The 26,268-nt window shown below is 44.4% G+C and overlaps 1 protein-coding gene across 2 annotated transcripts in view; it reads right to left on the minus strand.

The window, feature by feature from the left end:
• Positions 1-1,156: 1,156 nt before the first annotated feature.
• The window catches only part of ADCY8 (adenylate cyclase 8), a 424,989-nt gene continuing 399,877 nt past the window's right edge, over positions 1,157-26,268 (minus strand). For both annotated transcript variants that reach the window (XM_073632262.1, XM_073632261.1), the window contains 2 exons: positions 12,318-12,432; positions 1,157-1,731 (listed from right to left, as the gene is read on the minus strand). In XM_073632262.1, coding sequence (XP_073488363.1) covers positions 1,244-1,731; positions 12,318-12,432 — 603 coding nt within the window. In that variant the 3' untranslated portion in view covers positions 1,157-1,243. The remainder of the gene's footprint in view (positions 1,732-12,317; positions 12,433-26,268) is intronic.

A 26,268-nucleotide genomic window follows, 5' to 3' on the forward strand; every position in this document is an offset into this window, starting at 1 on the left:
AGCAGGCTTTCCCGCACCGTGGCAGTGCACAGCTCTGATTTCAGTGCAGTCAGCATGCAGAGCCACCCCCAACATGCAGGAGAAGATAGAACTCTGCCTCCTCCAGACCTCCTCCACCTCCCCACTCCGCCGTGCTGTTGCAGCCAAAAGGTTGGGCTCTGATGTAAAGCAAGGTTTTGTGAGGGGGGCTGTGTTATTAGCAAAACCGATGCTGATGAAGGGACTGTGATGGATTGTGATGGGGGGGTTCAGATATGAAGGGGTGACTGACATGAAGGAGGCACGCTAATGTGATGAGAGGCCCCTGATGTGATGGGGGGCCTCTGATTTGATGGGGGGTCCAATGTGATGGAGAGTTTCTGATGTGATGGGAGGCTCCGAATTGATGGGGGGAACCACTGATGTGATGGGGGTCTAATGTGATGGGGGAACCTCCTATGTGAAGGGAGGACTCTGATGTGATGGGGGCATCTCACGTGATGGGGGAAGCTCTGATGTGATTGGAGGACTCTGGTGGGATGGGGGGCATCTCATTGGGTTGGGAAAACCTCTGATGTGATGGGGAAACCTCTGATGTGAAAGGAGGACTCTCCTGTGATGGTGTGCATCTCATGTAATGGATTAACCTCTGGTGTGAAGGGAGGACTCTTATGAGATGGAGGCATCTAATGTGATGGGTGAACCTCTGATGTGATGGGGGGCCTCAGATGTGATGGGGGATCCTCTGATGTGATGGGGGAACCTCTGATTTGAATTGAAGTTCTGATATAGAGGGGACTGTTAATTTCATAAAGTCAATTGGCAGTTGTGTGCATCGTCCCAGGCTCAGGTTTCCCACTGATAAGTAGCATGTACATTTTTTTAAATTTTAGACTGGGATACCTTGAGATGTTGCATACTTTTCAAGATTAATGCGACAGAAAAAAGGAGAAGCAGTGCTTTAGAAGAAAAAAAAGGAAACCCTGGTCCCACAGGTTATGGGGTTTTCAAGCAGTCAACAACCCTCTCCTGTTATAAAAAAAAAAAACTGTTGAGAATTCTAAAGTAGTGCCATGCATCACAACCTGGCTTTGCTGTGTTATGTCCACCATTTTTTTTTTTACACATTTTAAATGAGTTTATGATAAAAATAGGAAAAAAAAAACACAAACTTTTTGTAAAAAAATTATAAGTCTTTATTTGTGTATTTATATATAAAAGAAATACAAAAAATGAACTCAAAGGAAAAAAAAAAGATGATGTTTTATGGCAATTCGGGTTTATCGGCTCCATCTGTTTGCGTAACAGCCTCCGAACCACTGGAGGCCAATAGTGTCCGCCGGTTATAATGTCCCTTCATGATGGCGGAATTGTTATTTTCATTAAGGATCTGTTTCTGTTTCTGCCGGTTAAGAGACTGGACAAGTCCTAGTACGACAGCAGCTAGGGAGTATTGTCCGGTGATTATTTTTGGCTGTGATATTAACGGATTTGGCTGTACTCTTCCTAGAAGAAAATAAGTTTTGATTTTTCCTTCTTGCTCGCTTATGCCTTTGACATAGATCTCTCCCCGGTACTCGAACGCAAAGCCGCGGTCCTTCAAGACGTGATACGTTTCTTCAGGCACTTGTATTCTGCCGCTGACGCCCGTGCTGTCCATCCTGCTAGCCAGGTTGACGGTTTTCCCCCAGATGTCGTACTGGGGCTTTTTTGCTCCGATGACGCCAGCAACAACCGATCCATGACTTATTCCTGAAATTTTAAAAAAAAAAGTGAAAGAAATCAAAATTTTGGCAAAATAATACAAACTCTTACAATTGAGGAAGAGCAAAATTTTATTTTATGCAAAAGTAACAATTTTGGCAAATTGACCTCTAATTGTATCATGTACAATGATTAGGTAAAATTTGCTTTGAAAAAAATACCTTTACGCTGGATTTACACATTTTAACTTAACTAAACTTCAACTTTTGGCTGTCAAGGGGAGAAGCAAAGAGGTATACTATACATCCGCCTTTCTCAACTATTTTCCCTTAGAGGAGGGGGTCTCCAAACTTTCTAAGCAAAGGGACAATTTACTGTCCTTCAGACATTAGGGGGGCTGGACTGTGGGCAGTGGAAGTCGAAATAGCCCCAGTGTCAATGCCCCTTCATTGGTTTTAATGGGAGGGATAGTTCCCCATTGGCGATATCAATGAGAAGAATAGTGCTCCATTATTGGTGTCAGTTGGTAAAATAGTGCCTCAAGGGCCAGATAAAGGCAAGTGAAGGGCCACATTTGGCCCCCGGGCCGCAGTTTGGAGATCACTTCCTTAGAAGAAAGACATATATAATAGTGGAAGTACAGCTTGCCAGCCATTGAGTCTACTTTGTCTTGTCAGCCTCTCCTTTGGAGTCCTCAGGAAATACCTGGCACCAGACATGAACACTGTACAGTAGAGAGGGATGTCATTAAAGCGGTAGTAAACTTCTGAAAACAAACAAAAAAAATTCCTACTGCAAGGTTGTATCATAATGTGCTAGTATCCATCACATACTACCACATTATGAAAGACTTACCTTGAAACTAAGCCCTCCAGCGGTGCGCTGTCACCACTGATGGGGCTTATATCCTCACCCGATCTTCCTTCTGGGTTTGCAGGCTCCTGCTGTTTGATTGGCAATGCTGCGACCACGTCACTCCCGTGACAGCCGCTGCAGAGAGCTCTGAAGTAATGGCACGAGTACGCCGTTCCTTAAGAACGCATACGCTGGTGACACCACCGGCTGCCAGGCAAGCAAATATCTCCTAAACACAATGGCCATGGGCCAAGTTCAGCCTGCCAGGCCATTTCATGTGGCCCTCGCAGCCCTCCTTCAGCTGCGGCACCCCCCTTGTCTCTGCCCCATCTCAACAGTTGGCATCATAGAGGAGGAGAAAACAGAACTCCTCCACCAGATCCTGCGCTTCTACATGCAGCGGCAGAACCCCCTCATCTCCGTATTCAGCAGACTCCAGCTCGCCTCTGGTCCTCCTCCATACCCTGCACTTCCTGCTTCCCAGCTCCGCCCTGGCTGCATCACAAGATAAGGGGGGTGCACTGCGATGCAATGGAGGGTGGGAGGACTCTTGACTTTTGATGGTTGAGGGCAGTGGCGGCTGGTACTTACTATTTTGGGGGGGCACACAACCAACCCTAACAAACCCCCCCGCGGGAGATGGACGGCGGGTCATCCAAAACAGCAACCCCCCCGTGGGAGACACAGACAGCAGTGATCATGTAAACCCCCCTCCGCGGGAGACAGATGGCGGGTCATCCAAAACAGCAAACCCCCCCACGTGAGACACAGATGGCGGCGATCATGGTCACCTGAAAGGCTGCCTTACCTTGAGGAAGCAGGGAGACATGGATGCAGGGAGAAGGAAGAGCCAGGCCGCACCAGTGGACATACAGGATACATTCTCCTTCCTGACAAATAGACACAGGAAGTGTGTCCTGAGGCACGATTGGCCAGGGAGTTCTAAGACCCTCTGGCCAATAGGGGCTTTCCTAATGGACTGGGAGGAGAATGAGGAAGAATAGCGAATATTTATTTGCTAGTGTCACAGACCTGGGTGGGCTCGTAGCGCAATGCTCTGCTCCCTGAGCCCACCCTATTTTGAAGCCTATTAGAGTCTCTGGCTCTGTTCAGGTGCTTCAAGAAAACCCCCACCCCAAGGTGCTTCAAGGAAACACCCACACCATTGAAATGCATGCGCCCGGAGTCCTGAAAGGGGCCAGACACATGGATAGGGGGTGGCGGTGGCACTCTTGACATCTGATGTAAAGGGGGGTGCTCTGGACATCTAGTCTTACCGATACAACTGGCCCTTAGAGAGCAACCTAATACTGATGCGGGCCACAAAGAAATTAAGTTTGACACCTCTGTCCTAAACGGGGCACCTTTAGGAGATATTCATTTTAATAAATCTTACCTGTAGGCAGGGGCAGACTTACAACTCATGGGGCCCCTGGGCAATAGGAGATTATGGGGCCCCCGGGCAATAGGAGAAGATTATGGGGCCCCCGGGCAATAGGAGATTGTGGAGCCCCCGGGCAATAGGAGATTATGGGGCCCCCGTGCAATAGGAGATTATGGGGCCCCCAGGCAATAGATTATGGGGCCACACAGTATACACACACAGAATACACATACACACACTGAAAAGGTACTGGAGAGGCAGGGCAGCTATAATCTTGGGATTTTTAAAAAAACACAGATTTTTACATACTGTCCCTGGTTTTATTGAGGCTGGCAACCCTGATGGGGCCCCTTAGTGGCATGGGGCCCTCGGGCAGTGCCCGAGTGCCCGAATGGTCAGTCCGCCCCTGCCTGTAGGTAAAAATCACACAGTGGGGTTTACTACCGCTTTAACCTTGAGTAAGCTCCTAAGCCATCTGACACACAAGACTCTCAACTCCTATGGAGAAATGGAGCATCAGGGGATCACAGGCAAGGTGAGTATCCATGGTTGAGGGGGTTGTTTTTCAAAAGAGTCTGTAACTTTCCAATTAACACTTTAAAGAGGAGCCAAGCATGCTGACCTAGTTCTGAAAATGCTATTTGCAATGGCAGCTTTCATGTCTCCTATAAAGGGTGCAATCAGTAAATGCAGAGATTGTCCCTATTTAGCCAGGCCAAGACTTGCTATCTTGCTTTATGTATCTATTGTAGAACAGTGAGCCTCTTACAAAGTGCCTGTGTGATGCATTTTACTGACACCAGTATGAGTCACAATGTAAAGGTCCCGATCACAACGCACTGAACACTTGCTACATTTGTATACACCTCATTAATTCAGACTTATGACCTTCCCGAAGATTCACTGATAGTTCAGTTAGTATGCGAGACGCATCTCCGCCAGTCTCTGGAAAACCAATAGCCCCATAACATCTAAATTTGTTCTTTTTATTTTCCAATCATGAAGCTGTATTTGCTAAAGCATGAATCAACCATCTGGCAAAAAAAAAAAAAAAAAGCTTAATTTAATCACCTAGCGAAGGCTGAATTTCTGGGATTAACAGCAGTAAATATGTATGGAACTAGGGATATATGGTACCATTTCAGCATACCAAATGGGCTCGTAGAGGCTTATAGTGATTGTAAACCTCAGACATGAAATATGAACAAAGCATATCCCTCTATAGCAGTGGTTCTCAACCTTCCTAGTGCTGTGACCCCTTGATAAAATTTCCCAAGTTGTGGGGACCCCTAACAGTAACATTTTCGTAGCATGGGTTTTCAGTACCCAAGGCAAGACAAGTCATTTGCGCCCCTAACCCATGGACATTTAGCGCTCCCCGAGTCCCTTCCACTCATACAGTATTAAAACCCCCTTTTGGTACATTTTAGGATGTACCACTCTTTCTCTTTGTTCTCCTTTCTTTCCCTTTTATCTCTCTCTATCCTAATTTCTTCTTTTTTTTTTTGCCCCATTCCTCTCTCTAGTCATCTTTCTTGTTCTTTCTCTCCCATTTCCTTTGTTCCTCCCCCTCTTTTCCTCTCCCTTCCATGTATTCTCTATTTTTATTCCTTGGTGGGGGAGTGGGGGGAATGGGATGAGTGGCAGTGCTGGCAGGGATTTAGGATAAGTGGCAGTGCTGGGGGGGAGTTGGGATGAGTGGAAGTGCTGGTGGGGGGTGGGATCAGTGGCAATTCTGATCAGCCAACTTAGGTGCTCTTGATCAAGGTCATCTGCTGATCTGAGAACTGTAGTAGGGACTTTTAATGGCAACTCTAATCAAAGGTAGTGTTACTCACTGTGTCACCGGCTTCATTGTGACTCCAGCTCTGTGGTGTCTCGCAGCAGTGACACTTATGCCGAAATCAGAAGATAGGGTCTCCTCTAGCCCCTCCCACTTCACATTCCTCACCAGTCAGCTGACCTCTAGTCTCTGTCCCCCCCAGCCATGCCGTGAACTAAATGGGTGGCTGCAAAGAGGCTGAGTGGGCGGCCACGGGCTCCAGGAACAGCCCAGCTGGGTGCCCACAGGCTCCAGGGACAGTCCTGCTGGGCTAGCCGCGAAAAGTCTGGGAGAGCAGTGCGGGCTTCAGGAACAACCTAGGATTCGGTGACCCCTGGCAAATCGTCATTCGACCCCTGAGAACCACTGCTCTATAGTGTGTACTTGTCTCAGTCCAGAGCACTAAGTGTCATTTCTGCCGGCTGTCTCGTTCCTCTGCTATCAGCTTAAATCATTTCTGATGAATTTTTCTGCCACCTAGAGAAAAATGGTGACAGGGGAAGGACCTCCAGCTGATTGACAGCCTCAGCTGTTCCTGCGTGACTGTGAGTGTGAAGGGGGTGTGTCGCTTTCCTCCAATCAGCTCTCAAAGCTCTCCCCACTGATGTCACTCTAGATCTCCGCCCTCTTCTTTTCAGAGCTGAGAGGTTCTGTGTAAATTCTGCACTTAGAATGGATGTAGGGGAAAGACAGCTGTAGATAAACAGGTACAACTTATGTAAGATGATTTGTTTAACCGCTAGCCGACCAGCCGCCGCAGTTATACTGTGGCAGGTTGGCACGGCTGCGCAAATCGCCATAGGTATACGTCGCTCCTTTAAGATGATCTAGCAGGCGCGCGCGCGCCTCCTACAGCATCTTAAAGGGCCGACGTACAGATACCACGGCTCGGCCAGGGGAGCAATCCTGCCGCAGTATAACTGCGGCGGCTGGTCGGGAACTGGTTAAATTGCAATCACTGTAAGGACCTAAAGCTAACCTGGCATCAGCCTCTTACAATCACATGTACAGAAAGGCGTGTTCCCGAAGCCGATGCACGTGCCCTGCGGGCACGATGCCCGCTGGGCACCCACGACCGCTCGTGACAGAGCAGGAACGTGGATCTGTGTGTGTAAACACACAGATCCACGTCTTGTCAGGGGAGAAGAGACAGATCGTGTGTTCCTAGTATATAGGCACACCGATTGGTCTCCTCCCCTAGTCAGTCCCCTCCCCCCACAGTTAGAACACACCAAGGGAACACAGTTAACCCCTTGAGCGCCCCCTAGTGTTAACCCCTTCCCTGCCAGTGACATTTATACAGTAATCAGTGGTTATTTTTAGCTCTGATCGCTGTATAAATGTCAATGGTCCCAAAAAAGTGTCAAAAGTGTCCGATTTGTCCGCCGCAATGTCGATAAAAATCACAGCTCATTACCATTACTAGTAAAAAAATTATAAAAATAAAAATGCCATAAATCTATCCCCTATTTTGTAGACGCTATAACTTTTGCACAAACCAATCAATTTACGCTTATTGAGATTTTTTTTTTAACCAAAAATATGTAGTAGAATACATATCGGCCTAAACTGATGAAGAAAATTTTTTTTTTGTTTTTTTTTTTATTGTGGCAAAAAGTACAAAATATTGTTTTTTTTTTCAAAAAAAATTGTCGCTCTTTTTTTGTTTATAACGCAAAAAATAAAAACCGCTGAGGTGATTAAATACCACCAAAAGAAAGCTCTATTTGTGGGGAAAAAAGGACATAAATTTTGTTTGGGTATAACATCGCACGACCGCGCAATTGTCAGTTAAAGCGACGCAGTGCCATATCGCAAAAAATGGCCTGGTCAGGAAGGGGGCAAATCCTTCCAGGGCTGCAGTGGTTAATCTCTGTGTTTCCCCTGAGGCCAGTCACTTCACTGGGTATATGTAAGAGTTTACAACCACTTTAAAGAAAAACTTCACTAAGGACTCCTGGCACTATTATATAAAGATTGCTTATTGTTACATAGTATTTCTTTTTTTTGTGATAACTATCTTAATTTTCAAGAAGGATCGAGACCAATAGAAAATGTCAGGCATACAAGTAGTGGATCTTAAAGGAGAACTAAAGACAATTTTTTTTATTGGCGCCAACATGGCAGCATACATTTGATAGAGCTCTGCCTTTAACCACTCCCTTGAAACCAGTCAATAGCATAAAAGAAAGATGGTTAATGCCCCCAGTATACTGCCTAGAGAATTTTCCGCCTGGGTTCAGCCTCTCCCAGACTCAGTCCCAGGTCTTGATCTGCTAAACAGCCTGGGAGCCCCTTCTGATGTTCCCTTCGGGCAATGCAGTGTTTCCTCAATTGTAACGAAATCTGCTTCCATGAGAAATGTCTGCAAAGTTTTAGGGCATGGGGTGGCCAGCTTTCCTAAGCTATGTAGCTTTCCTCCTGATTTCACACAGGTGAGTCTGTGCACAGAAGCTCTTTAAGCCTGGCTTCACATATGTGCAGAGTCGGTTTACATCGTGATTTTAATCCTCATCTGTTGCGACTTCATTCAGCGGTTCAGGTGTGATTCAGGTGCGAATTGTTAAAGTTTATGACATTGGAAATCACACCTGAACTGACCTGAAAATCGTACTGGACTTTTTCTTTAAATCGAAGTATGGCCGGCCTGCACATATGTGAACCGGCTCAATAGAAAAGCCTTTTGGTTCCCATGTCATGCAAATTGGGTATGGTTCAAATTGCATCCAATTCGCATATGTAAACCAGGCTAACTCTTTCCCTCCAGTCTTGGTATTTAAAATACTGAATTTGCTGGTTTGTTTTCGACAGTGAGCTGTGTTGCTGGCTTTCCTCTTTCCGTTTTTTCCCTTCTTTACCCTTGGTGTCGGTCTTGGCCTGGCTTGGTATCCTAGCATTGTCACCACCTTCTGGGGTGTACACACGCACTGGTTCTTTCTGGCCGGAGGCCAGTACTGGTATGACGGCATGCTGCTTGCCAAGTAGAGTGCAGGAGATGCGGGCAACAATTTTGGACAGGGGAAAATGAGCCCTTAATCTGTGGGTACAGGGTGAGTTAATAATAGTGGTTAGGAGGTGGTTAGTGTTGGCTGTTTGGTTCTAGGAAAAATTTAGTTCTCCCTGCTGAACAGTTGCTGCTGCTGGTCTTGTCTGTCTTGCTGGTCCAGGAAACTCTATACGTTGCTGCAGTCTATGTTTTTGGCTTCTCTTCATATCATTAATCCTTTTCTACCTATTCTGTCAACTATCTTTCTGTCTGGCTGCCTCATTCTAATGAGCCAGGAGTCAGTCACCACCAACACAAGACCCTTATATGTATAATAGGTAAGGGACCAACAGTTTTAGTAAGTGTAAAAAAAAACAAAAAAACAGTGCTTCTGATGCAGGTTACTTTGATTGTTCAGCCCTGCCATACACGCACTGAAAGATCTAATGCCCCGTACACACGGTCGGATTTTCCGATGGAAAATGTCCGATCGGAGCGTGTTGTCGGAAATTCCGACCGTGTGTAGGCTCCATCAGACATTTTCCATCGGATTTTCCGACACACAAAGTTGGAGAGCAGGAGATAAAATTTTCCGACAACAAAATCCGTTGTCGGAAATTCCGATCGTGTGTACACAAATCCGACGGACAAAGTGCCACGCATGCTCAGAATAAATAAAGAGATGAAAGCTATTGGCCACTGCCCCGTTTATAGTCCCGACGTACGTGTTTTACGTCACCGCGTTCAGAACGATCGGATTTTCCGACAACTTTTTGTGACCGTGTGTATGCAAGACAAGTTTGAGCCAACATCCGTCGGAAATAATCCTAGGATTTTGTTGTCGGAATGTCCGAACAAAGTCCGACCGTGTGTACGGGGCATAAGAGATCTGCAATGTGATATATGTATTTGGATGAGGACAGCCCTTCCTCTGAAGCTTCTAGCCATCTCTCCAGCCACCATTCACGCACAAGGAAAAAAAGTCCAGAAAGAGGCGTAGCTCTTCTTCATCGGAAAAAAAGTCCAGAAAGAGGCGTAGCTCTTCTTCATCGGAAAAAAAGTCCAGAAAGAGGCGTAGCTCTTCTTCATCGGAAAAAAAGTCCAGGAAGAGACGTAGCTCTTCCTCATCTCCCGAGCATGCCTTTTGGTCGAGGGGTAAGTTTGCTAGGCCTGTGGAACAACCCCTATGCCTAAGGAATTAATCTGTATAGATTGGGCAAAATTTTCGATTGACATAGAGCAGGAGAGCCTCCAGATAGCATCCCACCTCAAGCAGGTAGTGAAAGGCGCCACCTCAGAGTTCACTGTAGCTCTTCCGAAGCAGGATCCCTCTTGAACTCTTCACCAAGAACAACAACTGGCGGAAGAGGGAGTGGGCAGCATAGTGGCTCAGTGGTTAGCACTTCTTCTTTAAAGCATTGGGGTCTTTGGTTTGAATCCTGACCAGGACATTGTCTGCATGGAGTTTGCATGTTTTCCCTGAAGGTGAGCCGGGCCTATCACTTTCTCCACTGCTTATCTGGTAGCTTGATGCCTCCCCCCAGTGACCTCCCCCCTTCCTGACCAAGACCGCAGGAAGGTCCTGTAAGTCAGCAGTATGTTAGCGGGTATCCCAATGGTCCCACTGGCACTGATGGCAATTCCAGACAGACTTTCTTGGCCACTACTTGAGGCACTACTTGAGGCAAATGATCAGTGTAGCACCCTACATGAGGAAGCATCTTTGACGGTGGCTGAGGGACATTGAGTTGGACCACAATTACAATGGATGCCAGCGAGAGAGGCTAGGACACATTGTGAGGGCATCAGTGCTCAAGGATGATGGAGGTTCTAGGAGAAGAGAATGGTCTCTCTAATATCCTGGCGTTACGGGCAGCCCATTTGGCCCTTACAGCCCATGCCACCAGGATGGAGGGGAGGTCCTAGTGTAGATGGATAATGGGGCAGCAGTTGCAGTTGCCTACATTCAAAGAATGGGTGCACTCACAGAAACACACTTTGGGGGCAAGTTGAGCAAATCATGGCCTGGGCAGAATTACACCTGAAGAACAATTTCTCTAGGTGATCACATTATACCTTTCTGAGGCATTGCAAAGTGGATCCAGGTATCTTGTCTATGATAGATTTTGGTAGGAAAGCTATCAGAGCCTCTGTTTCCACCTTACAATACATTTTTCTGTTTTGGCATATACCCACCTTGTCAGCTAGTTATTTATCACAGGTATAATGTCATGTTGGTGCCAGGAAAATTGTATCAAATACCGGAGTTTTGCATTCCTGGTGTCAAGCCATGGCTGCATACAAACCCACCCTCGGTATGTAGATTATTACAGAGAATACTGGGGGAGTTAACTGTCTTTCTTTTATGCTATTCGTTGGTCCTGAGGGAGTAGTTAGAGCAGGGGCAGATCCAGGGGGGGGGGGGCGCCCCGAGAAATTAGTTGTGGGTGAGTGGGCGGGTGAGAGAACGGGCGGCTCCGCGGACAGACAGCGGGGCGGGTGAGAGAGTGGGCGGCTTCGTGGGCGGCTAGGAGGGTGAGAGACCAATCCGCAACGTTTGGCAGGTGACGTGGCAATTGAAAATCCGCAACGTGTGGCAAGTGACAATCCGCAACGTGTGGTAGGTGACGTGGCAAGTGACAGTCCGCAGCTTGTGGCAGGTGACGTGACAAGTGACAGTCCGCAGCTTGTGGCAGGTGACGTGGCAAGTGACAATCTGCAACATGTGGCAGGTGACGTGGCAAATGACAATCTGCAACTTGTGGCAAGTGACAATCCGAAATATGTGGCAGGTGACGTGGCAAGTGACAGTCCGCAACTTGTGGCAGGTGACGTGGCAAGTGACAATCCGCAACATGTGGCAGGCGACGGTGGCAAGTGACACACACTCAGGGCTCCCACTGATTCTGCATTATGGTGAGTTGAACCATTTCATTTTATACAACAATGTAATAATAGAAATAATGTGCTCAAATCATTCTGACACCATATCAAGATGGTGCCGTGATGATTGAAGCGCCAACACCAGCTATTTCCCTGATAAATTGCCCGCAAAAAAAAAAATATTTTCTGCTAGCGCCCCTCCCTAGACTAGACTCTGGATCCGCCCTTGGGTTAGAGGTGGAGCACTATCACAGGTATGCTGCCATAGATTGGCACCAGAAAAGGAAAATTACTTTAAGTATTTGATACAATTTAATTTTTTTTTTGCTATCTGTGTTCCACTGGGGAGATTTCCGTTTACTTCCTGTCCCATGGCCAAACAGGAAGTGATTGAAAATCCCTCCAAAGTGAAGGAATTTTCTGTTTGTCACCTAAACCAGTTTACTCCTGGAGGAGGGTACACTGACAGGTAAGTACGCCATAATATGCAAGTATGCTGTGCATTCTTGCACAGTATAGGAAAAGGTCCCCCATAAACGGCAGAATTTAGTCTTACTTTAGGTGCAACACCTCAACTACCTCCTCGGCATGCAATGGCTGAAAGATTCTGAATTGGCAACAAAAAACACTGTAAGGAATATTTCCTTGCCGCTCTCTCTATCTATCTTGTTTGTTTGTTTGGTTTATCTACCTATTACACTTACCGATGCGTAGCTCGAAGTTGTTGAATGAATGCTTGTTGATCTCTTGGATGCTTTCATTCAGCGCGATGGAGAAATCAGCCACAGCACACAAATGACCCCATTTGTCTTCACATTGCTGCATAATACAAAATTACAAACATTAGTCATGCTAGGCTGCAGTTTCTTTTATTTGCGTTTTTTTTTTTTTTTGTTAACCTTCAATAACATTCTGTATGCATGCTTAGAGTGTACAATCTATCAGCCGCATGGGTGGTATTGACACCATTTTAATGCTGACATTTAATGTCTTCTCCTGCTAGATATAACCTTACAATTGCCAAAACACTCAAATGATTTTCTGAGCCAGGTAATATTCACTCCACTGATCTGAACATTGTCCTCTTCTAGTGAACTCTACAATGTTACTTTAAAGTGTAAATAAACCCCCCTATCATTTTCAACCAAGGAAGCTTCCATCTTTGCCGCTGTTTAATCTACAACTGCCATGATGCTGCACATGTGATCAGTTATGACACCAGACATTGGATGGTTTGACAGTTTGGTTGAGAGCACAACTAATGGGGGTGTTACATTTCTGGCACATGCCGGAAATGAAACTGTTTTATGGATGGGTTTACTTCCGCTTTAAGTAGATGTAAACCCTAACCTGATGTCCACTTTGCCAGGGCACTATATACCATAAACCAGGGGTGCTCTATCTGTGGACTGCAGGCCACATATGGCCCTCTGAGCCCTCTGATGTGGCCCTCAACCCCAAACAAGGGAATTGTATGCCCATGCTTTGGGATGGTGGGTTGACAAGCAACAGGTTGCCAATTCGCCACCCCAGAGCATCAGAGTGCATCCAGCAGAGCAGAGGAAGCAGGAGGACGGGGAGGGAGCAGGAGCTGAATAAGCTGATGCTTCCTCTGTAGCACTGGCACCTGTCCTAGACAGAGTGATACCAAGTGCACTTCACCTGGGACCTTTCTAGATGCCAGCAAAAGCAGGAAGAGGAAAAGGCCAGTGTATTAAATATCACATACACTGCACTTTTGCACTGGGCATATTAGCACTTATGAAAAAGGGTTATTATGCCGCGTACACACGGTTGGACTTTTCGTCTACAAAAGTCCGATGGACGCCGACGGACTAAAGCTGGCTGACAATCCAATCGTGTGTGGGCTTCCCCGGACTTTCAGCGGACTTTTAGCTGACTTTTCCAGCCTCAAATCTGACGGACTTTAGATTTGGAACATGCTTCAAATCTTTACGTCGTAACTCCGCCGGACCCAGAAATCCGCTCGTCTGTGTGCTAGTCCGACGGACAAAAACCCACGCTAGGGCAGCTATTAGCTACTGGCTATCAACTTCCTTATTTTAGTCCGGTGTACGTCATCACGTACGAATCCGTCGGACTTTTGTGTGATCGTATGTAGGCAAGTCCGTACGTAAGAAAGTCTGCCGCAAGTCCGCCAAAAGTCTGACAAAAGTCAGTCGAAAGTCTGTCGGACAGGCTGTCGGGCTTTTGTAGCCGAAAAGTCAGACCGTGTGTATGCGGCATTAGGCTGCTTTCTTACTGATCTGCAGTGCGTACACCTGCGGCTTTCTTACGGGTTAGCTGCACTGAGCTATAGACTTCTATTAGACTTCTATTATATCCTGCAGGTTTGGTACACTTTCTGAAAGCGCATCAAAACAAAGTGCAACAGACCCGCAAGATAGGGCCTTCACTGTGGCCTTCAGGGACAGCTGCGTTATTCCATCACAAGTGAACTCTCATACCCTTGCTGGTGGCACTTCATCACTCCTGGCTTCAAGGGGACCCAGACTGTTATGCCTAGCACATAGTACATATAGTTACATAGTAGGTGAGGTTGAAAAAAGACATAAGTCCAACAAGTCCAACCTATGTGTGTGATTATGTGTCAGTATTACATTGTATATCCCTGTATGTTGTGGTTGTTCGGGTTCTAATCTAATAGTTTTTTGAAATTATCGATGCTCCCCGCTGAAACCACTGCCTGTGGAAGGGAATTCCACATCTTTACCGCTCTAATGCCCTGTACACGCGGTACACACGGTCGGAAGTTCCGACGAAAAATGTGCGATCGGAGCGTGTTGTCGGAAATTCCGACCGTGTGTGGGCTCCATCGGACTTTTTCCATCGGATTTTCCGACACACAAAGTTTGAGAGCTTGCTATAAAATTTTCCGACAACAAAATCCGTTGTCGGAATTTCCGATCGTACACAAATCCGACGCACAAAGTGCCACGCATGCTCAGAATAAATAAAGAGATGAAAGCTATTGGCTACTGCCCCGTTCATAGTCCAGACGTACGTGTTTTACGTCACCGCGTTCAGAATGATCGGATTTTCCGACAACTTTGTGTGACCGTGTGTATGCAAGACAAGTTTGAGCCAACATCCGTCTGAAAAAATCCATGGATTTTGTTGTCGGAATGTCCGATCAATGTCCGACCGTGTGCACAGGGCATTACAGTAAAGAACCCTCTACGCAGTTTAAGGTTAAACCGCTTTTCCTTTTAATTTTAGTGAATTGCCGCGTGTCCTATTAAATTCCCTTTCACGGAAAAGTTCCGGTTTGGCTAGTGCTGGTTCAGGCCCATACAATTTCATCGGTTAACAAATTTAGTTGATTGTTATATATTGGCGTGATGCATTGGGAGCCAGCCTGTACCCCGGATGAAGTCTTAGTGGACAAAAAGTTGGGACGTAGTGTGCTGGCTCCATGTTATTACACTTCCTATTATCCTCATTTGTGATCACATATATACAGTGCCTGTATCCATCCAAATTGATGTAAGTTTATTACTTATTCAATAAATTAATTTAGTAAGGATTTTATGCTATGTTGGCGTTTTTTCCTCCTCCATTTATATATGCTTGGTTGAGCCTTGGATTATTTGAGTTGGAGTGTGTCCTTCTGTGTTGGTGTCGTGTGTGGTGGTTCCGTGTACGCTGGTTCCTTTATATGCCGGTTCCCGTGGAATCCAATTTGCCCTGGTCTCTCTGCGCATTTGGCTGCTCATTAGTAGCCCGTTTGATCTGGTAAGAGTACCCGATCATTGTGTTTGGTGGCGGCCACACTTCTGATGTTCGATTTCCACTCTCGGTGGTCTTCTTTACAAAAGCACATCGAACTTCTTTCCAGCAGCAGAAGTTTGAATGTACATTGAACTGTTTTTTCACTTCAGTCACTCACCATTGTCCTCAGGAAATTTTTGTGTTTTTTTCACGTTTATTTCCACATGGACATTATGATTTATGAATATGTTGTTATCAGTATCATGTTTGTATGATTCATATATACACCTTTGACTGATTTTATTCAATTAATTTCACTTTCTTGCATTTTCATTTTATTTGCACATCTTAGCGCTGCACTTTATATCACATGTAAAACTTATGTAGGGAGATTTGTTTCATCTCTGTGTATCATCTGAGGCTGTTCACTTCACTGGGTATATGTGAGGGTTTACATCAGGGGCGGCCCGTCCATTAAGGGCGCCACCCCCCTTTATCCATGCCACCCCCTATATGAGTAATGGATAGATTTATGCATAGCACGAATCTATCTATGACTGCCCCTTATTCATGTGCCCAGCCCCTTTCAGGATGGCGGGCGCATGAATTACAGTGGCGGGGGTGTGTTTTTTAAAGCACCTGATTAGAACCATAGGCTTTAATAGGTTTCAAAATAGGGTGGGCTCCGAGCGCAGAGCATTGCGCTTCAGACCCCACCCAGGTGTGTTAAAAAAGCAAATGAATATTCGCTTTTCTAACACTAAATCGCCTCTCCGCCAATCAGGAAGCGCGGGTCTGATACCTGTTTCTAGATTGGCTGAAAGGTCAGGCAATCCTATTGGAAACCTAGGAGGAGGAGGGAGGGGGATGCACGGCAAAAGCCGCTGTGATCCACACCACAGGAGGAGGAAGAAAGCTGCCGGACATGCTGCCCGCCGGCTTCCTAGTTGCTGCCGCCGACCTACCGGGGGGGGGTTTGCTGTTTGCCACCCTCCCAAAAGAAAGGACACTCAGCCACCACTGGTTTACATCCACTTTAAATAAAAAGAGTATGGGCACAGTCATTTTTTATTTTTTGTGTGTCAGACCTCGTACATAGCACTAAACTAAGGCCAGTCATAGATGGAGTGAATTTCTTTGCTGCGACAGTATTGACAGGGGAATCCTTTCCAGCGAGTCACTGTGTTATCCAGGCAGGCGGGGGTCAGATGCTGCCGTCCCCACCAGGAGAAAATGTTGATTATTGCTAGCGACTAGCAGCCGCGAGAGACAATAGCATTTAAAATCGGGCAGGCTGGTTGCACCCAAGTTGATCAATCACTTTAGGTACAATCAGCCTGCCCATACATGGTTCGCAACTCAACTGGTTCAGCAGGAAACTAAACAGATTTGAACCATCTATGGCCGGCTTAAAAAATTGTGTACCTGATGATTTTTTATTGAAGAATTATCTACTTGATTTGTATATTTATACAACTGGCTACAAAGATATGATAGTTGTCCATTGTGGACAGCACTAAAGTCAAAGAAGCTGACTCTCTTGTATCTGTTGTTCCTTGGTGAAGAACTCCTTTTTGATTGTTACATTTGCATCAACGGTCTACATGCTAGAAGGACAGAGCGCTATGGAGGTTGTTTATTGTGGAGAGAACAGACTCCCCCTTTTTTTCCAATTGCTGGAAAGCACCTGAGCCCACCGAGATAGCACATCCATTCCTGCACACCGCGGATTATTCTGCTGCTACCGCTGTGATATGATGAGACCTGGATTTTATCTGATGCTGCTGCCTGATTGCCCACAGTACAGGGACCATATAGGTCTGGTTTGGATAAACAGCAAATACTGCCTGAAATACCTGCAGTAGAATTTGGAGCATATTGTGCTATAGACAGCGTTGTCTTATTTAAAGCGGTATTAAACCCCAAACCAAAAATGTAATATATTGCAGCTTACCAATCATTAGATGTGGTGGTTGCATTAGTTTTCTTTTTTGGGGGGGGTTTTCCCCTCTGTTTTCACCTAGTGATCTCGCCAGTAAAACACCTCCTGTATTTAGAGCGCCCCCACTCTGGATCAAGGAGCACAGGGGGTTCCTTTGGACAGCAACATTGGAGGGGGGTGGGGGTTAGATGGACTAGCAGATTTAAATACACTAACAAATTGAAGCTGAACTCCAGCTAATACTTTCTACTGCAAACTTTTTTTTTTTTAATTTTGGGATAAAGGTTTCACATGAATAAATTAAATGCAGATCATTGTAAGCATCCCTGTCAGTGATAAATGGTTTGTCCTATCTCTGTAACTGACACATCTGCAGGAGAGCTTGCTCTTTTGAAAAACAACAGACTTACAGGCTGGATAACCTGATGAAAATAGAAAAAAAGAGAGCCTAAAAAAGAAAACCATTGCAGCCTTCACATTCAAGAATTGAATAAAGAATGGGGTGAATGGCGCTCCCTATAGGGGGGTACGTAAACTGTATGTACACCACCAGTGCTAACAAAACCACTGTGATGACATGCTCATAATGAAGTAAATAAATTAAGACAACCCCCTGTAAACATATACCTGTGTAAACATTAATCATACAGTGCAAAATACTAGTAAAACAAACAGTAAATAAAAATATAAGTGATGAATCAAACCATCAATATACTGTAAATAAAGCATAACATCCGCATGTATACTGAGGAACACAACGGTGCTGAGCATTTGTGCAAACGTGCCACAAAAAATATATTGATGCAAAAAATATAGAAAGAGCCCACAGTGCTCCAAAAACAAAAAAAAAAATTTTTGTTTGATTAGGAAATGTTTTTATCAGAAAAGTTCCAAACAGTCTAGTGACTCTTGTGCTCAGAGAAAGATTGGTTCTTTGCCCTGGACTGTTCATTGAGCCAGAAGAGTGATTGTTGCTGTGTGTCGCATTGCTATTGAACTTATATGAGAAAAGGAATCTGTGGCAAACCAGTGACCCCCACATTTAGAGGTGCACCGAATGGAAATGTTAGTGTCGAAACCCAAAATTCAGGATGCACTTGGCTGAAACCGAACTTGACAGTTTTTAATATATATATATATATTTTTTATTTATAATTGTAATATATTCAACTTTTTAATTAATATCATGAATTTAAATGAATATGAATTTATTGTCGACCGTTATCAGCAACTTTAGTGCAAGAAAAGCTCAAGAAAAATGCATCCTTTTGAGGCTCGGTTCACACCTATGCAGTTTGCTTTTGATCGTTTCTGCGGTGCTTTTTGCTGTGCATTTTGAGTTTTTTACCACGATTTTGCCGCAGTTTGCATTGTTTTAATGCTTTTTTTCTTTTTTGGCCAATTGCTGTTGGGCAGATTGACCACTTCCGGACAACCTCACATACATTTCTGTGGCAGGGCAACCTGTACATGATTTCATGCACGCGGTTTAGGGGGCGCGCGCGCTGCCCCCGCTGTAATTGGACACAGCGGGAGCCAATCAGCGGGTCCAGAGCCATGATGGCTGCTGCAATCTGCCGATCGTTCACGGGAGAGATGGATCAGCTGTCTGCCTGTGTAAACAAGGCAAATGGCGGATCTGTCAGGAAGGGAAAGGGAGATCTTTTTATTCAGCTAAGCTGAATCGCGGATCTCTCTTTTCCTTCAGTGTGACACTGTCCCACGCAGTTAGTAAGCACCTCCCTAGGGAACATTTAACCCTTTGATCGGCCCTGGTGTTAACCCCTTCCCTGCCAGTGCCATTTATACAGTAATCAGAGCATATTTTTAGCGCTGATCACTCTATTGGTGTCACTGGTCCCTAAAAAGTGTCACTCAGTGTCAGATTTGTCTGCCGCAATGTCGCAATCCAGCTAAAAATCGCAGATTGCCGCCATACCAGTAAAATAAAGAAATAAAAGTACCTAGATCTATCCCATAGTTTTTGTACTCTATAACTTTTGCGCAAACCAATCAATATACACTTATTGGGATTTTTTTTACCAAAAATATATAGAAGAATACATATTGGCCTAAAGAAATTTGTTTTTTTTTATTTTTTTTGGATATGTATTATAGCAGAAAGTAAAAAATATTGTTTTTTTCCAAATTGTTGATCATTTTTTGTTTATAGCGCAAAAAATAAAAATTGCAGAGGCGATCAAATACCACCAAAAGAAAAATGTATTGGTGGGGAAAAAAAGGACATCAATTTTATTTCAATGCAGCATTGCATGACCGCGCAATTGTCAGTTAAAGCGAGTGCTGTATCGCAAAAAAATGACCTGGTCATAACTGGGTAAAACCTTCAGAAGCTGAAGTGGTTAAAAAACACAAAACACGGCAAAATCGAGGCAAAATAGCATTACATGCTTTCATGCAGCTTCTCCAGTGAAGTCTATTGAACCAAAAACAATGCAAAAAAAGCACCGATTTGCATTTAAAAAACTCTCTGACCCTTTCCAAAAATGTCCCATAAGAAACCATGTTAAATGAACTGTAGTGCAATTCTGCAAAAAGCACCACAAAAAAAGATAGGTGTGAACCAGGCCTTAATTCTATGTATGTCGTCACACTGGTCTATTGCACTTCCATTGCTTGCTGCATTTTTGGCAAGCTAAAAAAAAAAAATAAACTCACCAAAAACGCACCTCCCCATTGAAATGCATCGTAAGCGCCCCAGGACGACGTCAGGTGTGACGAAACATGCATAGGGAGGAGCAACCTGCTGATGTCACCACGTGTACGCAGGTCCCGGAAGCAATGGGATGCTATCAAGAGCTGGCTGGCTCGATTTCTAATGCTGTTTTAATGCAACTGAATTGTAGGTGCAATTTCGTTCTTTTTAATCGAATTAAATAAGGATTTATACTATGCAAGCCTTTATTATCTTTCTATGGGGACCTACTGAATACAAGTGTGTATGAGGCTATCCATTGTTGAGGACGCTGGGAGCATTGGTGCACAGTACAGAGACCCGAGGTGGGGTAATAAGCCACAAGCGCATCTGATCTCCCGTAATAGGAGAACATTTACAGCTGGTAAGAGGCAGTGCGTATGGAGGTGGAGGCACTATTCTATTTCTTTTTCCACTTTTTCTAAGGTGTTGTGTTCGCATGCCACTGTGGAAGAACACATGGATGTACCATCTTCAACACATGGACTTTTTTTGGTTCTTTATCCGTCAAGGATCAATTAGTGACTTTTTCACCAATTATATAGGAGTATTTATTCATTTTTTTCACAGGTTACACATGTATTAATTTGTGTACGTGTCATCCTTTAAGGTATTATCCTTGATTATTAACCATCAATCAGCGCAACTTGAATTTTAATTTTGTATGGTATTGTGTGTGTCTCACATGAAGTTGCAGCGGAGTTTTTTTCAATATATTTTCATATGAGTTTCTATCAATTTTCGTTTCACAGATAGCGCAGTATTTATTTTTTGTTATATTTGTCTTAATTCTATGTATGTCTTCACACTAGTCCATTGCGCTTCCATTGCTTGCTGCATTTTTGGCCAGTTAAAAAAAAAAAAAGTCACCAAAAATGCACCTCCCCATTGAAATGCATTGTAAGCGCCCCAGGACGACGTCAGGTGTGACGAAACATGCATAGGGAGGAGCGACGTACTGACGTCACCACGTGTACGCAGGTCCCAGAAGTAATGGGATGCTATCAAGAGCCGGCCGGCTCGATTTCTAATGCTGTTTTAATGCAACTGAATTGTAGGTGCAATTTTGTTCTTTTTAATCGAATTAAATAAGGATTTACACTATGCAAGCCTTTATTATCTTTCCATAGGGACCTATTGAATACAAGTGTGTATTTGGCTATCCATTGTTGAGGACGCTGGGAGTATTGGTGCACAGTGCAGAGACCCGAGGCGGGGTAATAAGCCACAAGCGCATCTGATCTCCCGTAATAGGAGATCATTTACAGGTGTTGTGTTCGCATGCCACTGTGGAAGAACACATGGATGGACCATCTTCAACACATGGACTTTTTTTGTTTTTTTATCCATCAAGGATCAATTAGTGACTTTTTCACCAATTATATAGAAGTATTTATTCATTTTTTTTCACAGGTTACACATGTATTAATTTGTGTATGTGTCATAATTTAAGGTATTATTCTTGATTATTAACCATCAATCAGCGCAACTTGAATTTTAATTTTGTATGGTATTGTGTGTGTCTCACATGAAGTTGCAGCGGAGTTTTTTTCAATATATTTTCATATGAGTTTCTATAATTTTTCGTTTCACGGATAGCGCAGTATTTATTTTTTGTCATATTTGTCTTAATTCTTTGTATGTCTTCACACTGGTCCATTGCGCTTCCATTGCTTGCTGCATTTTTGGGCCAGTTAAAAAAAAAAAAAAAACTCACCAAAAACGCACTTCCCCTTTGAAATGCATTGAAAGAGCATCAATCATGCATCAATAACGCACCCGTGTTACATTTTTTATGTGGTTTTTGAGTCACATGACCTATGAAAAAACACACCATGAGCGCAAAATTGTGGTGATATGTTTCGGCAGCCGAACTTTTGGTGTATCTCTAACTACATTGTAGTGGGCGCCAGGCGAGGGTTAACAGGAACAGGTTGTATTGCGTACCTTATTCCCACCATCTCCGGTGCTGCCCTCTTTTCCTCTGGTCTATGTGTGGTCCCTTGTTGTCATCACGTACAATGCAGGGATATTAACCCTGCATTGTACATAGTGAGTGTGAGGGTGTGACCATGAGCGTCTTTTGCCCTGTACACACGACCGGTTTTCCCGGAAAAAACTCTGAAGGTTTTTCCAACGGAGTTCCGACAGAATTCCGCTCAAGCTGTCTTGCCTTCACACGGTCACACCAGAGTCCGACCGTCCAGAACGCGGTAACGTACAACACGTACGACGGGACTAGAAAAAGGAAGTTCAATACCCAGTAGCCAATAGCTTCCGTCTCGTACTTGCTTCAGAGCATGCGTCATTTTTGGTCCGTCGGAACATCATACAGATGAGCGGTTTTCCCGAAAGGAATTGGTTCCATCGGAAATATTTAGAACATGTTCCATTTCTAGGTCTGTCAGAATTTTTTATGTAAAAAGTCCGATGGGGCATACACAGGATCGGAATATACGATGAAAAGCTCCTGTCTGACTTTTTCTGTCGGACATTCCGCTCGTGTGTACGCGGCATTTGAGAAGGAGGCTGCCAGGACCAGCCTTACAACTGGAGGGACCCTGGTGGAGTGCTGCATATAGTAATGTTGTGCTGGGGGGGGAAGGGGGGTACTGCAAGGGAATTTTTTGGGGGGGCTCAAAATACAGTATGTTCCATTTTTACCCAACGCATCAATGCAGCACATTGGTGTAAACCAGGCCTAGTGGAAACAGTCGGATTCAGCTTGTCTTATGCCGCGTACACACGGTCGGACTTTTCGGCTACAAAAGTCCGACAGCCCGTCCGACAGACTTTCGACGGAGTTTTGGCGGACTTGCGGCGGACTTTCTAACGAACGGACTTGCCTACATACGATCACACAAAAGTCCGACGGATTCGTACGTGATGACGTACACCGGACTAAAATAAGGAAGTTGATAGCCAGTAGCCAATAGCTGCCCTAGCGTGGGTTTTTGTCCGTCGGACTAGCATACAGACGAGCGGATTTCTGGGTCTGGCGGAGTTACGACGTAAAGATTTGAAGCATGTTTCAAATCTAAAGTCCGTCAGATTTGCGGCTGGAAAAGTCCGCTGAAAGTCCGAGGAAGCCCACACACGATCGGATTGTCTGCCGGATTTGGTCCGTCGGCGTCCGTCGGACTTTTGTAGATGAAAAGTCCGACCGTGTGTACGTGGCATTAGACATGCCTTGGTCAGTTCAGCTCAATAGCCATGGTTTGAATGCGCCCTTTAAAGCCATTACAACCTAAAAGTCGTCACAACTGAGATGAAAAATGAAACAGAAGAAAGTGTAACTGGTGTCCACACCAACCAAAGTCCATGTTACATTGTTGTATTGCTACCAAAGTCCAATTCTGGTAAAAGGCCGATTCAATGGGCAATTGCTTAGTTTGAAATGGATTGAGAAATCAGGCAAAATATATGTCTGATCTGTGGAAAGTGGAGTTCATGAAGGTAACAGCTTGTTTTGGGCAACAAACTCCGCTGTGCCATTAGTTTTCATACATCAGTGTCTCAAGACTGCCTGATGAGCACAAAGAGAGACATTGTACAAACTACGGAGAGTGAAACTCACAAAAGCATCTTATTGAAAGCCTGTGTGACATTTTCAAGACATTATGGTTTATTTGCTAAGTGCTGCAAAATTGCATTAGTGGAGAAGTGCCTCTTGTGGGGGAATGACATCATTTCGCCTATTTGTAAGCACTCTGCTCAGAAAATGGCAGCCACTCAGGACAAGATAATGCAACAATTGGCCATCTGGTTTTCATGGATACGACCAAGACATAATGTTTTTGTTCCCTGAACTCAGCTTGGCCTGGGCACCTAAAATGAAACTGTCAGAAAATTTGAACTTTTAAAAAGTCCGATCTAAGAGCGGAAAATGCAACTTTCTGCTGTAATCTTTCATAGCCACAAAATTCTTCTTTGCAAAATCAGTTTCAGAGGGGTGCACAGAGTATACTTTTTTGACAGGCAACTTGTGCTGGTAGCATTGGTGGTCAGTGGGAAAAAAGTTTCTTACATTGGTGGTCAGTGGGAAGAATGCTCCTTAATTGGTGGTCAGTGGGAAGAATGTTCCTTACATTGGTGGTCATTGGGAAGAATGCTCCTTCATTGGTGGTCATTGGGAAGAATGATCCTTCATTGGTGGTCAGTGGGAAGAATGTTCCTTACATTGGTGGTCATTGGGAAGAATGCTCCTTCATTGGTGGTCAGTGGGAAGAATGCTCCTTCATTGGTGGTCATTGGGAAGAATGTTCCTTACATTGGTGGTCAGGGGGAAGAATGCTCCTTCAGTGGTGGTCATTGGGAAGAATGCTCCTTCATTGGTGGTCAGTGGGAGAAATGTTCCTTAAATTGGTGGTTAGTGGGAAGAATGCTCCCTCACTGGTGGTCAGTGGAAAGATTGTTCCTTACATTGGTGGTCAGTTGGAAGAATGTTCCTTACGTTGGTGGTCAGTGGGAAGAATGTTCCTTACGTTGGTGGTCAGTGGGAAGAATGCTCTTTCATTGGTGGTCATTGGGAAGAATGGCCCTTACATTAGTGGTCAGTGGGAAGAATGCTCCTTCAATGGTGGTCAGAATGTTCCTTATATTGGTGGTTGGTGGGAAGAATGCTCCCTCATTGGTGGTCAGTGGAAAGAATGTTTCTTACATTGGTGGTCAGTGGGAAGAATGCTCTTTCATTGGTGGTCAGTGGGAACAATGTTCCTTAAATTGGTGGTCAGTGGGAAGAATGCTCCTTCGCTGTTGAACAGTAGGGAGAATGATCCTTACATTAGTGGTCAGTGGGAAGAATGCTCCTTCATTGGTGGTCAGTGGGAGAAATGTTCCTTAAATTGGTGGTTAGTGGGAAGAATGCTCCCTCACTGGTGGTCAGTGGAAAGATTGTTCCTTACATTGGTGGTCAGTGGGAAGAATGTTCCTTACGTTGGTGGTCAGTGGGAAGAATGCTCTTTCATTGGTGGTCATTGGGAAGAATGGCCCTTACATTAGTGGTCAGTGGGAAGAATGCTCCTTCAATGGTGATCAGAATGTTCCTTATATTGGTGGTTAGTGGGAAGAATGCTCCCTCATTGGTGGTCAGTGGAAAGAATGCTCCTTACATTAGTTGTCAGTGGGAAGAATGCTCTTTCACTGGTGGTCAGTGGGAACAATGTTCCTTAAATTGGTGGTCAGTGGGAAGAATGCTCCTTTTCTGTTGAACAGTAGGGAGAATGTTCCTTACATTAGTGGTCAGTAGGAAGAATGCTCCTTCATTGGTGGTCAGTGGGAAGAATGTTTCTTACATTGGTAGTAAGCAGCACAATCTGTGATCCACTGTGTAAACACAGCGGAAGACAGATCATTGTACTTGGCCGGGACTGGTACCATGTGATCACTGTGACAGATCACAGTCAGTGTCAGTTGTACACAATGACTTTCATTCATAGCCATTCATTGTGTACCATTGGGATAGCCAATCACAGCGGACCTGTATCATGTGAAAACTGTACTCGATCACAGCTATCACAATTATACACAATGGCACATGAATGCACGCCATTCATAAAAATGATTGTTTATACCAGTGGTCATCACTGTTATAAGCAATCATGTACAAAAAAAAATCCTGATCATCTCCCCATAGCAGTACAGCGTCACCATAGTGACACTGTTTTTTTTTATACTTGGTCACAGTATAAAAAAATTGTAAAAAACAAAGAAAACAAAATTGTTTAAAAATTAATATTTTTTTAAATATATTATTTATTTTTAATTGTATTTATATACTGTTAACAGTCAGTGCCCTTGATCACCCACACACCAGTCATATTATTTTTTATTTAATTTTTTCATTTTCCAAAAAGTTGTGACAAAAAATGACAACTTTAAAAAACTCACAATGCCTCTTGCTAAATACCACAAATGAGTCAGTACATCAGGACTAATCAATGTTCAAATATATACCATAGTTTGTGGACTCTATAACTTTTACAGACTATATAATATACCATGATTTGGGTTTTTTTTTTTTTTTACCAAAGAAATGTAGCAGAATACAATTTGGCCAAAATTAATGAAGAAAGATTATTTATTTGCAAAATTGTATAACGGAGACTAATGCCGCGTACACACGAGCGGACTTTGCGGCAGACTTTGCCCGGTGGAGGGAATTTCGTCAAACAATTCGATCGTGTGTGGGCTCCAGCGGACTTTGTTTTCTCAAAAGTTGGACGGACTTAGATTTGAAACATGTTTCAAATCTATCCGACGGACT

The sequence above is a fragment of the Aquarana catesbeiana genome, linkage group LG05, assembly GCF_042186555.1.
Source record: "Aquarana catesbeiana isolate 2022-GZ linkage group LG05, ASM4218655v1, whole genome shotgun sequence".
NCBI classification, from domain to species: Eukaryota; Metazoa; Chordata; class Amphibia; order Anura; family Ranidae; genus Aquarana; species Aquarana catesbeiana.